Source organism: Oxyura jamaicensis, chromosome 4, assembly GCF_011077185.1.
Source record: "Oxyura jamaicensis isolate SHBP4307 breed ruddy duck chromosome 4, BPBGC_Ojam_1.0, whole genome shotgun sequence".
NCBI classification, from domain to species: domain Eukaryota; kingdom Metazoa; phylum Chordata; class Aves; order Anseriformes; family Anatidae; genus Oxyura; species Oxyura jamaicensis.
The window spans coordinates 96,096,667-96,108,189 of record NC_048896.1 but is presented as its reverse complement, the minus strand read 5'-3'; the positions used below and the strand labels follow the sequence as shown (position 1 = coordinate 96,108,189).

General features: G+C 71.5%; 3 protein-coding genes across 3 annotated transcripts in view; 2 read left to right on the top strand and 1 right to left on the bottom strand.

The window, feature by feature from the left end:
• Positions 1-188: 188 nt before the first annotated feature.
• Positions 189-6,124, top strand: DQX1 (DEAQ-box RNA dependent ATPase 1). The gene is made up of 11 exons (XM_035326029.1): positions 189-579; positions 2,225-2,418; positions 2,664-3,039; positions 3,306-3,545; positions 3,781-3,880; positions 3,960-4,118; positions 4,301-4,492; positions 4,601-4,726; positions 4,881-5,071; positions 5,157-5,347; positions 5,588-6,124. Exons 1-11 carry the CDS (start codon positions 298-300, stop codon positions 5,769-5,771), a joined length of 2,235 nt encoding a protein of 744 aa, XP_035181920.1. The 5' UTR covers positions 189-297; the 3' UTR covers positions 5,772-6,124.
• A 2,507-nt stretch (positions 6,125-8,631) lies between these two features.
• LOC118167202 (interleukin-27 subunit beta-like) lies at positions 8,632-10,350 on the top strand. The gene is made up of 3 exons (XM_035326455.1): positions 8,632-8,655; positions 8,943-9,600; positions 9,965-10,350. Exons 2-3 carry the CDS (start codon positions 9,124-9,126, stop codon positions 10,124-10,126), a joined length of 639 nt encoding a protein of 212 aa, XP_035182346.1. The 5' UTR covers positions 8,632-8,655; positions 8,943-9,123; the 3' UTR covers positions 10,127-10,350.
• Positions 10,351-10,740: 390 nt separating this feature from the next.
• The window catches only part of LOC118166721 (vasodilator-stimulated phosphoprotein-like), a 55,873-nt gene continuing 55,090 nt past the window's right edge, over positions 10,741-11,523 (bottom strand). The window contains exons 2-3 of the mRNA XM_035325854.1: positions 11,258-11,484; positions 10,741-11,186 (exon numbers count right to left, since the gene is read on the bottom strand). Coding sequence (XP_035181745.1) covers positions 11,135-11,186; positions 11,258-11,484 — 279 coding nt within the window. The 3' untranslated portion in view covers positions 10,741-11,134. The remainder of the gene's footprint in view (positions 11,187-11,257; positions 11,485-11,523) is intronic.

Below are 11,523 nucleotides of genomic sequence, written 5' to 3'. Positions count from 1 at the left end.
GACCCCCGCCCGGTGACCCCCGCCCGGTGACCCCCGCCCGGTGACCCGTCCCGTCCCGTCTCTCCGAGCCCGGCGCTGCCCGTTCCCCGCCGCCCCCCGCCTCGCTGCCCGGGGCTGCCCCGTGCCCCCGGCCCAGCCCCCTCTGCCGGCCCCTCTCATTCCGGTCCCGGTCCCCGAGCCCTGCCCCGAGCCCTCCCGCCCGGCCCCTCGTGTCCCGCCGGGGCCGGCACCGGGCTGAGCCCCAGGCCGGGCCCCTCCGCCCGCCCCTCGCAGCAGCGGTCCCGGCGTTGCCCCGCCATGGCCGGCTGCGGGGCCCCGGGCTCCCCGCCGCGGCAGCACGGCCCCGGCTCGGTGCCGGAGGACGAGGAGGAGGACGACGACCCGGCCCTGGGCTGCGACGGCGACCTGGAGGTGAACCCGTACGACGGGCTGCCCTTCTCCTCCCGCTACTACGAGCTGCTGCGGCAGCGCCGGGAGCTGCCCGTGTGGACCACCAAGTACAGCTTCATGGAGCACCTGGAGGGCGGCGGCGGCATCGTCCTCGTGTCCGGGCCCCCGGGCACCGGCAAGAGCACCCAGGTGAGCGGGAGGACCCGGCGTGGGGCTGCGGTGCTGGGCTCCCTGTTCAGCACCGTCCCTCCCACTCAGAGCAGTGGCGGTGCCACGTCCCGCACAGGGGTGGCCGCCTTCCCACCGGCCCCACACACGCGGTGAATGTGCCGCAGCCCCAGGGCGGGCTGGCTCCGCTCGCTGCCCTGGGCTGCGGTACCGGGGAGCTGTGCGGCCTCAGCGTGCCCCTGGCAGGGCGGTGCTGGATGCCATGGGGCAGGCACGTGGGTGCTGGGCAAAGCCTCGGTACGAGCTGGGGAGCTGCTGCTGTGTGTGCTGGGAGCAGCTGCGCTCAGGGGACAGCACTGGGACCCTTCCCGGGGCTGGGGACGGTCAGGCTGGGTGATGGCAGCACGAGGTGCCAGGATCTGGGCTCCTGGCCCAGCCCGCGAACCTGCACAGCTCGTCCCAGCCCAGAGCCTTTGGCACAGCACCTGGGGCCGTCGTCACGCAGACTTTGACCAGGGCGGGACCGCCTGGGAGCTGCAAGGGTAACCCTGGGCCTCCGCGGGGCCAGACGCAGTTTGGACCGAAGCTCAGCAGCTCCCGGTCCCGGGGTTTATCAGGGAGTTGGCAGCAGGGCTCGGAGCCCAAACCACTCCCCTGGGGTGTGACTGCGTGGCGGCAGTCGGCCTGGGATTCGGCCCAAAGGGCGGCCTGCCAGGAGCCCCATTTAGGGAACGGGGACCCTGAGCACGGCTTGTGCGGGGCCGGGCTGCCCTCAGCCTGAGGCCGCTGTGCCCTGAGCAGAGGAGGTACGACGTGATCCGCGTGGAGCATCTGATCCTGCACCGTGGTGCAATGACGGCCCGCAAACACGATGTGCCCACGCGACGAGGGAAGGGCTGGTGCTCAGGCCAGCTCCCGCGGCTGCCTGTGCGGCCGGCCGTGCCCCCTTTGCTGGCTGCGAGGAGGCAGGAGGGAGCGTGGGGCTGTGCCTGGTCCCGTGGGGCTGACGGTGTGTGGTCCCGTGACGTGTGGGCAGGGTGCTGAGCGTGGCTCTGGGGGCAGGTCCCTGCCGCTCTGTGACCCCCAGGCCCTGGCAGCTCCTGCCCCAGATGAGCGGGGCGCGCTGGCGTGCTGCTGGCGGGTGAGTGGCAAGGCTCTGGCTGCAGAGGGGAGTAAGGGGCAGCTCCCCTAGCACGGGCACAGGTACGGTGCTTTGCTGGGGGCGTGCTCCTCAGCCCCAAACCCTGGGCATGGTGGCACTGGAGCTGAGACAGGCGGCGGGGAGCAATCGGAGGAGGAGCGGCTGCCCTCCAAGGCTTGGGTGCGGGTAGCACCTTACCTCTGCTGAGGATTTTGGGCAGGGTGAGGTGGGAGTTGTCCACGTCCTTAACACAAGGGGCAGGGCCGTGGGGCTTCGTCATCGGGCAGAAAGCTCCAGGCACGGGGCGGTGAGGCCGAGGAGCTCACTTCTGTGTTGCAGGCGGGTGCTGGGGACGGAGTGCCCGTGAGAGCTGTAGGTGCCCCTGCACCACCCCGGTGCGGGAGGTCCTTCGGGCATCAGCGCTGCCGTGGGGAGGGCTCGGGGGGCGCCGCTCGGGGCGGGGATGGCGCGTCCCCATGCCCAGGGCCGTGCCGCCAGGCCCCTGACCGGTGCCACCCCTCGCAGGTCCCGCAGTGGTGCGCGGAGTACGCCCTCTCCCTGCAGTTCGGGCACGGCCTGGTGGCCTGCACCCAGCCCCACAGCCTGGCCGCCCTCAGCCTCTCGCTGCGCGTGGCCGATGAGATGGACCTGAACCTGGGCCACGAGGTCGGCTACTGCGTCCCCCACGAGGACTGCTGCACCACCGAGACCATCCTCAGGTGCGGGGCCGGGCTCTGGGCTGTGCCCGGTGCCGGCAGCGCCGGTCACGCCGTGCTCTAATCCCGCTCAGCTCCCCGGCCGCAGCGTAATCTCTTAATCCCTCCTGGCCTCGTTAGGGTAGCGGGGCGGGGGGAGCGCCTCTCCCCGGGTCGGGGCTGCTGCCGCCAGGGGGGGCGAGGTGCTCCCATGGGGGTCCGTGGGGGCAGCGCCCTGCGGCCGTGCCCTGACGCCCCGGGGCACGCAGGTACTGCTCGGACGAGATGCTGCTGCGGGAGATGACGTCGGACCCGCTGCTGCGGCAGTACGGGGTGGTGGTGCTGGACGAGGCGCAGGAGCGCACGGTGCCCACGGACGTGCTGCTGGGGCTGCTGAAGGACGTCCTGCGGCAGCGCCCCGAGCTGAAGGTGGTGGTGGTCACCTCGCCGGCCGCGGAGGAGCAGCTGCGCGCCTTCTGCGGGGACCCCCCCGTGGTGCGGGTGCCGGGGCCGGGGCCGCTGCCGCAGGTGCTCTACAGGGACCCTCCGGCCCGCGGCCGCGTGGCGGCAGCCTGCCAGGCCGTGCTGGACATCCACCGGCGGCAGGAGCCCGGCCACGTCCTGCTCTTCCTGGCCAGCGAGCAGGTGGGGCTCTGGCACCCCGGGCCTCGGGCATTCAGGGCAGCGCATGCTGCTGCGGGAGAGATGGACACGGGGGGAAGGGGGAGGTGGGGGGGAGCGGGGGAAGCCCCAGGAGAGGGGCGGGGGGTCCCCGGGCTGGGACACCGGCTGTGGGTGCGGTGGGCTCTCGGGGCCTTCACCCAGGGCAGCCAGGTGGGCACAGGGCTGTGCTGGGGACGCGCTGCTGCTCTGGGCATTGCTGGGGCGTCACTCGTGTCCCCCCTCCTCAGGAGATCACCGAGTGCTGCGGGGCCATCCAGACCGAAGCCGTGGCGCTGAACCCGGGGCTGGGCCCGCTGCTGGTCCTGCCCCTGCACCCCGGCGTGGGCCGCGCGGCGCAGAAGGTGTACGAGGCGCTGGAGGAGGGCGGCCGGGAGCGGCGGGTGGTCGTCACCCACTGGCTCGGGGACTCATCCTTCTCTCTGGGGAGCGTGCGCTTTGTCGTCGACACGGGGCTGGAGCTGCGCAGCGTGAGTGTGGCGGCCTGGGCTGCGGGGACGGGGAGCCTGGCTCTGCGCTGGGGCGAGCCGGCAGCACGGCAAGTGGGAGTCCGGGCTTGGGGTCGGCTGCTCGTCCTGGCCCTGCTGTGTCGTGCCCCCTGTGTGCGGGGGACACGGCCCAGTCCCCGCCACCGCACCGGTGGGGCAGGGGGAGCCTTGGCGAGGGCAGGGGCTCACCTGCGGGTTCCTTCCCGTGACCCTGCAGGTCTACAACCCCCGGATCCGGGCAGAGTCCCAGGTGCTGCGGCCCATCAGCAGGAGCCAGGCGGAGTCGCGCATGCAGCGAGCTGCCGGCAGCCCCCAGGGTGCGTGCGGGGGGGGCCTCGTGCGCCTCCGGTGGGAGGTGGCGTCTGCCCTGTCCCTGCTCACGGCCCCGTCCCGCAGGTACCTGCCTGCGCCTCTACTCGGAGGCCTTCTTCGAGCAGCGCCTGCCCCCCAGCCCCGCGCCCCACGTCAGCGAGACCAGCCTCAGCCGCCTCGTGCTGCTGCTGAAGCGCCTGGACATCGCTGACATGGGCCAGTGCGACTTCCTCGACCGGCCAGGTAGCGCCAGGGCAGGGGTGTGCTGGGGGTGGCCGTGCAGGAGGAGCTGGAGGCCGGACGTGGCCGTAGCTGTGGCCCGGGCTCCCTCTGGAGAGGGACTAGGGGGGCTGCGGGAGCACGGGGCGGGCGGCAGGGCTCCGTGGCCCCGCTGGCGCCGGCAGCCGGCTGATGTCCTGCCCCAGCCCCCGAGTCACTGATGCAGGCGCTGGAGGACCTGGACTACCTGGCGGCACTGGATGATGACGGGAACCTGTCGGAGGTGGGGATCATCATGTCGGAGTTCCCCCTGGACCCCCAGCTGGCCAAGGCGCTCATCGCCTCCTGCGAGTTCGACTGCGTGGAGGAGATGGTCAGCCTGGCCGCCATGCTCACAGGTACCCGGCAGGGGCACGGGGCAGGGGCACGGGGCAGCCCCCAGCAGCCGGCACCGGGGAGCGTGGTGGTGGCAGCACGTGGTGACCTCCCCTCTGCACCACCCCCAGTGCCCCCCTGCTTTGTGCCCCCTTCCACGCGCCTGGAGGAGGCTGTGACCACGCGCCGGCGGGCCCTGCTCCACCCGGCCGGAGACCACTTCACCCTCATCAACATCTTCAACGCCTTCCAGCAGCGTAAGTGCTGGGCCGGGACGTGCTGGAGCACCTCCCAGCATCTCCCAGCTCCCTTGCTCCTGGGGCAAGCTTGAGAGCTGCCTTCAGGACAGCCCCCGGGCGCCTCCGCCCGGGGCCGGGCCCCCCGTGCAGCCCCGTCCCGCTCTCCCCGCAGACAACGCGGACGAGGGCTGGTGCCGCAAGCACGGGGTGAGCGGGGAGGCGCTGCGCCTGGCGGGCATCGTGCGGGCCGAGCTGCTGGAGGTGATGCAGCGCATCGAGCTGCCCGTCTCGCCCCCCGCCTTCGGCACCGACGCCAACGTGCTCAACATCCAGCGAGCGCTCATCTCCGGCTACTTCCTCAAGGTGAGGGGGGCTGCGAGGGGCTCGCCTGGCTGGGGCCGGGGCCATGCCAGGCAGCCCCCCCCCTCCCTTCCCCCTCGCTCCCCAGGTAGCTCGGGACATCGACGGCTCCGGCAACTACGTGATGCTGACGCACAAGCACGTGGCCCACCTGCCCCCCGCCTGCTGCTACCTGCTGCGGCAGCCCCCCCAGCGCCTGCCCCCCTGGGTCCTCTACCACGAGTTCACCATCTCGCAGGACAACTGCCTCCGTGTGGTCTCGGAGATCCAGCCCCAGATGTGAGGACCTCTGGGACGGGGAGGGCTGGGTCGTGCCCAGGCTGCATCCACACCTGGCTCTGGGGCTGCAGCAGCACCCAGGGGGCATTCCTGGGCCTCCTGTCCCCAGGGGCCCGCCGTTCCCAGGTGGGGGGGTGCGAGGCTGCTCCCAGCGAGGTCCCTGGGGGCTGGAGTGCCCCCACCACCCCCTTGCACGCGCCCCTGGGGCCACCTGCCCTCCCTGACTGTCCATCCCTGCAGGCTGGTGGAGCTGGCACCCCAGTACTACCTGAGCAACCTGCCGCCCAGCGAGAGCCGGGACCTGCTCATGGAGCTGCGGGAGAAGGTGGTGGCTGCAGAGGATGTCCCTGTGGTGCCTGAGCCCCTGGGGGAGGCGGCCGGCAGGGAGGACGATGAGAACCAGGACGTCTGCTCGCTGCAGTGAGCGGGAGCTGCTGGACACACCTGGGCTTGGCTGGGACAGCAGGGGACAGGGACCCTCGGGGAGACGGCGCTGCCACGAGGGCTGACCCCATCCTGGGGAGGTGCAGGCTCGCTGCTGCTGCTAGGACAGCTCCGCACCACGGTCGTGCCACAGGACTGGCGTCTGCCTTTGTCCCCAGGGAAAACACACGGGTCTGGGGAGTGCTGGCCCCGTCCCTGGACCAGGACAGCGGTGGGGAGCCTGCCCTAGGTCTGCTGGCCCTGCCCCTCTTCCCCCCCACATGCGAGGGGCAGCCCCTCAGGGGCTGTGGGGCCACTTGTGGATTTCTCCTGTATAAAGTTTTGTGACCTTTGCTCTTGGCTTTGCGTGGTGTTTGCACTGCAGGGGGCTGGGGACAGGGTGGGCCGTCTCCTTCCCTGGGGTCCTGCCTCCCTCGGGGCCATGGCTCTCACTTCACCCCCTTCCCGCAGCACTGACCCCTCATAGCCGAGCCTCCTCTGCCCGGCCCGGGGGCTTTCTGAGCATGATGCACCCCCCTCTTGCTAACTTGCCTCCAGTTCTGGGTACTGCGCCGCTGCTCCTGGTCCCGCCAAGGGGCAGCCCTGGCCTTTGCGCCGGGTATTCCCCGCTGCAGGCGTGCTCTCTTCTGCAGAAGCGGAGGGGAAGCTGTGGCTGGCGGCGGAGGTGGGCGGCAGGCTGGAATCACGGCCAAGTTCCCTGCTCCCCGGAGGGGGCGATGAGCAGGGGGGAGCTGCTGCCACCTCCCCCTGCCCTCAGGGTCCCCCTCCCTGCCGCGGGGGCTCTCCCCCAGCATCGCTACGAGCTCAGGCCGGGGGGGCAGGGTGGGGGTCATGGCACCGAGGGGAGGGGGGTGCTGTGCTCTTGAGCTGCCCCCCGGCGCTGGCGGGGGTGCTGCTCACCCCCCTGCTGCCTCTGGCCCGCACGCGGGGGTTCTGTTACTGGGAAGGGGCACGGAGGCTCCGTCCTCCACCGCAGCGCCTCGAAGGCTGAGCAGAAAGGTGATGGCTGGGCCTCCCCGCCACCCACAGCCACGCCGGAGCCTCAACTTCCCCCTTGCTTTCTAGGAACCCCAGAAAGTACGTGAGTGGGAGCAGTGGGTGCAGCTCACGCCCCCCAGCCTGGCACCGCAGTGCCCCCAGCACGGGGGTCTGCAGCCCCTCCTGTCTGAGGCTGCTGCCCCTTGTTCCATCCCTGCCCCCTGACCCCCGCAGCTCCCCCATCCCTGTCCCGGTCCCTGCCTTGGCGGCGGTGCCAGGGCGGCTCGTTCTGGGCAGGGGGACGTCCCTGCTCCCCGCTGGGGATGGCAGCACCTCTCTGGCCTGTGTCCCTTTTGTCACAGCGGGGCCGCCAGGCGCTGGGCTGCGGGGGGGTGGCTGCTGTCACCTGGGGAGGGGAGCGGGGCAGGGCAGGGGCTGGTTCCTGCCTGAGGGTGGGCTCCTGCCCTGTGGGCCCCTGCCCCTGCCCCACTGCACCTGCAGCCGGGGCTGGGGCCAGAGCTGGGGCCGTGCCCCCGCCAGGCTGCGCGCCCCCAGGCCCGGAGCTCGGCCGTCCCTTCCCTGCTCTCCCGAGGGCGCAGGGTGAGGGCGCTCGGCGCAAACTCTGCAGCCGGTCCTGAGCTCAGGGGCACCCTGGGGGAGCTGGGAGCATCGAGGCTCTGGCACCGTCCTGGGGGGCCTCACACCGCCCCCTCACCCCGCAGCCCCTCGGAGGGGGCCCCCTGTGAGGGGGCTGCTCTCAACCTGGCATCACTTGGGTGCTCCTGGTGCCCACGGGCAGCGCCTGTGCCTGGCGAGGCTGGAGACCAAGCGTGGGTACCGGTTCGCAGCTCCACCCCGCGCAGCTTTCTCCTCTTCTGAGAACTGTGATGCTTCTGTGGTTTGGCTTCACCTTGGGGCAGCCCCACAGGGCCCCGGCTCAGTATATACCCCGCAGCTCACCGGCCCCAGCCCATGCAGAGCCAGCAGGAGCAGCGCACACCGTGGCCGGCGAGGTAGGCACAGCGGGGGTCCCTCGGGGTCTGGGGAGCGCTGGGGAGCACCGGGAGGCAGGGGGCTCCCCCTGCCCGGGGCTGCACTGGGAAGGGCCGGGTGCTGCGCCCACCACCCGCCCTGTGCGGGGCTTTCCCAGCCGCTGCCCCCACGGCTCCGCTCCCCTCCCTCCTGCCCAAACCTGCTGCCACCCTGGCTGAGGCTGCTGTGCCCTCGCCCGCGCTGCCGGCCGCACCCTGGCACCCTCCTCCTGTGGGAACGGCTGCCTGCCTGCCCTGGCACGGGGCTGCCTTCCCCCAGCACTGCCCGTCCCCTCCCAGATGCTGATGCTGGTGGGACTGGTGCTGTGCCTCACCCCCACGGACGCCCTGACTGCCTTTCCCCTAAAGTGTGAGTCCTGCCCTGCCCGGGCACTGGGGGGGCAGGGGCCTCGGGGGGGCACCCTGGTGTGGGGAGGGCTGCAGCTGGAGGGACCGGGGGCACCCTCGTCCCTCTGGTACAGGGACTGGGGCAGCTCTACGTGCTGGGGGGCATGGGGGGGACAGGGGGTGACGGAGCAGGCCGGGGGCCATGGGGAAGGGATGAGGGCGCAGGGGACGGGCTGCCCACAGCACAGACTGCCTCTGACCACAGCCTCTGCATCTAACCCCCAGTGGTGGTGGGGAGCCTGAACGAGGACGTGGTGGTGAAATGCAACACTTCAAAGCAGCAAGTCACCTGGATGCAGAACGGGGAGATGGAGCCCATGGCCGAGATCGTGGCCAAGGGACAGACTCTCACCATCCTCGGCTTGGACCTGCCGGCCACGGGCAACTACAGCTGCTGGGCCGGCGGCGTCCTGCTGGACACCACCTACGTGGTGGTCAGGGACACCGGTACCGGGGACCGGGGCAAGGGGGGCTGGCACAGCCCGGTGGGACAGCAGGGCGGGGATGGATGCAGGGAGTGTGGGGGCAGGCGGGGGGGCAGGAAACACCAGGCTGGCACACAGCGTGATGAGGGAGGTTCGTGCCACAGCCTGCAAGGTGGGCGATGCTCTGCACAGGGCTGCACAGAACCCTTGGGAGCCCAGCCGCGGGGCCAGCCTGCCCACGCCACCTGGGGAAGGGGCACCATTCCTCAGCTCCAGCCGCCCCTAACCATTGTCCCCTGGCCCCACCAGGTGAGGAGGAGGGCAAGAACGTCTCCTGCCAGGCTGACTCCTACCGCGGCTCCTTCCGCTGCTCCTGGACGGGGCCCCGCTCTGCCGTCTTCCGTGCCCGGCTCATGCGCAGGTGGGTACCCGGGACCCCGGCCCCAGCCCCGCGGGCGCCCAGCGCTCATTTCTGCCTTGCTTTGCAGTAATGGATCCGTCGGGGACTGGGTACCGGTGGCCGGTCGTGGTGGCCAGTTCAACGCCAGCTTCACGGACCCCTCCTTCTGCCCCTTCGCGGAGGAGCTGCACCAACTGCAACTGCACCTGGAGGGGCTCTCGGACACCTCCTTCTTCAACTTCACCTCTCCCCACTTCTTCATCCGTGACATTGGTGAGCTCAACCCAGCAACAGCGGGGTGCGGGAGACACCTTCAGGGTGGGGGTCTGGGTGCCGGGGCCCCTTGGGACGGCTCCGGACCCAGGCTGGGCAGCGGTGCCCCGTGCTCAGCCCCTGCTGTGCTCTGTGCTGCCCGCAGTGCGCCCAGATCCACCCCAGGAGCTGACCGTGCACCAGCAGAGGGGGCAGCTCCACCTGGCCTGGGCCCCCCCAGCCTCCTGGCCGCTCCCCAGGTCCTACTTTGCTCTTCTGTACCGGCTGCAGTACGAGCTCTCCAACGGCACCCAGGTAACTGCACGGGCTGCCCACGCCCCTTCTGCCTCACGCTGCCCCATGGCCTCGCTACCCTGCGCCTGCCCTGCCCCACAGCCGTGCTCCCCCCGCCCCAGCTCGGCCTCCCCCTTGGCACAGGAGTGTCGTGAGGAGCAGTGACCTGCTCAGTGGCACACGGGGGGTGCAGGAAATTGTCACCCCCCCAGCAGCTGTCACCGCTGCTCCTCTGCCGGCACGGCCCAAGTCTAGGTTGGGAAGTCGGTGACCCCAGCCGCTGTGCCCCCAGCTCCGTGCCCTGCACCTTCCCCTGGGAAATGCCTCCCGCAGTGCCTGTGCCAGCAGCCCCTCCCCGTGGCTGTGACCTGACCACCCTTTGCAGGTTGAGAAGTTCGTGGAGGGCACAGAGGAGACGATCGTGCAGGGGCATGTGCGGCGGGTGCGCATCAGCTGCCAGGACCCCTACTCCAAACCCTCCTGGAGCCCCTGGAGCCCCTGGCAGGTGGTGGATGCAGCCCAGCAGCACAGGCTGCGTGCACACTGAGCCTCTCCCCCAGACCACAGCACCCCAGGGTGCCAAGGGACGCCCAGCCCAGGGCCTCAAGGGGAGCTTGGGCCAAGGCACGGTGTCCCCTGGGTGCAGTAGCCAGAGGTGCCCCCCCACCAACATTTGCATTCACTTTTGTTATTTTTAAATGGATTTTTATCCCTATAAAAGAGCTGAGCTTGGCTTTGCTAAAAGAAAAATCGTTTTGTTTTTGTGTGTGTGGTGGGGAGCAGAGGCTTGGGCACTATAACAGCCCTGAGCCCAGGAGGGCCAGGACCCAGGGCAGGATGGGGGCACAGCCACGGCAAGGAGGGGCAAGAAGCAGCCACCAGTGCCAGAGGGGCTCAGCTCCCTGGGTCAGCATCCTCCACCATGCGGCTGGGTCCCTGCCATGCCACCCCGCTCAGCATCCCCACGGGGCAGCTCCAGCTCGGGGTGCAGCCATGTGGGAGGGAGCCAAGACCCCCCAGCCCAGCAGCCCTGGCAGGGTGCAGCCCCAGGACCACACTCCCATGGACCAGCCATGGGCATCGTCCCAGCTGCAGCCCCAGGGTGCCCCCGAGCGCAGGGGCCTGCCAGGATGACGGCCCCATCACCACAGACTGCCCGGCACTGGGTAATGCCACGGGGCCTTTATTGAGGTGCTTCCACGCGGGCCGGGGCCAGGACCCCAGCCCTGCTGCTGCTCTGGAGAGGCTGGTGAGAGTGGGCGGCCCGGCGGGCGCTGCCCTCCTGGGATGCTGGGGCCTCCTGGGGTGGGGGTCTGGGCAGCCCAGGTGCCCAGGGGTCCGCAGAGTCCATGGAGTCCCGTAGCGAGGGGGTCCAAAGGACGGGGGTTCCAGGAGTCCGGGGGTCCCACGGCTTGGGAATCCGGGGGTTGTCCCGAGACACGGGGCAGCGGGAGCTCGGGGGACCCCACAGCGCAGCGGTCCGGGCCCTGGGGGTCCGGCGGGGCCCGGCAGTCCGGGGTCCCGCAGCGCGGGGAGCCGGGGGCCGGGGGTCGCGTCACGGCGGGGCCACGGAGCCCAGGCGCAGCTCTTCCCCCTCCAGCATCTCCCTGCAAGAGAGGGGGCCCGGGCTGAGCCCCGCGCCCGCCCGCCCCGCCCGCGCCGCCCGCCCGCCCCGTACCGGTACGCGGCGATCTCCGCGTCCAGCGCCATCCGGAGCCGCAGCAGCGCCGGGTACTCGCGCAGGCACCGCGCCATCTCCTGCTCCGCCTCGCCGATCTCCCGCTCCAGCTCCGCCACCCGCTCCTGCCGTCGGGCCGTCAGCGCCGCCCCGGAGCCCGGCCCCCGCCCACCCCCTCCCGGCCCCGGGCGGCCCCCGGGACCCCCGCCCCAGCCGCCCCCCGGCTCCTGCCCCCGCGATCCCCCAGCCCCGGCCGCGCCCCCGCC

What these genes read in the sequence shown, in the direction of transcription:
- LOC118167202 (XM_035326455.1), top strand. Translation starts at nt 9,124, where the DNA reads ATGGATCCGTCGGGGACTGGGTACCGGTGGCCGGTCGTGGTGGCCAGT. An exon ending in AGCTCTCCAACGGCACCCAG is followed by an intron (nt 9,601 to 9,964) that starts GTAACTGCACGG and finishes CACCCTTTGCAG; the next exon opens with GTTGAGAAGTTCGTGGAGGG.
- DQX1 (XM_035326029.1), top strand. Translation starts at nt 298, where the DNA reads ATGGCCGGCTGCGGGGCCCCGGGCTCCCCGCCGCGGCAGCACGGCCCC. An exon ending in AGCTGCCGGCAGCCCCCAGG is followed by an intron (nt 3,881 to 3,959) that starts GTGCGTGCGGGG and finishes CCCGTCCCGCAG; the next exon opens with GTACCTGCCTGCGCCTCTAC. An exon ending in CTTCAACGCCTTCCAGCAGC is followed by an intron (nt 4,727 to 4,880) that starts GTAAGTGCTGGG and finishes CTCTCCCCGCAG; the next exon opens with ACAACGCGGACGAGGGCTGG.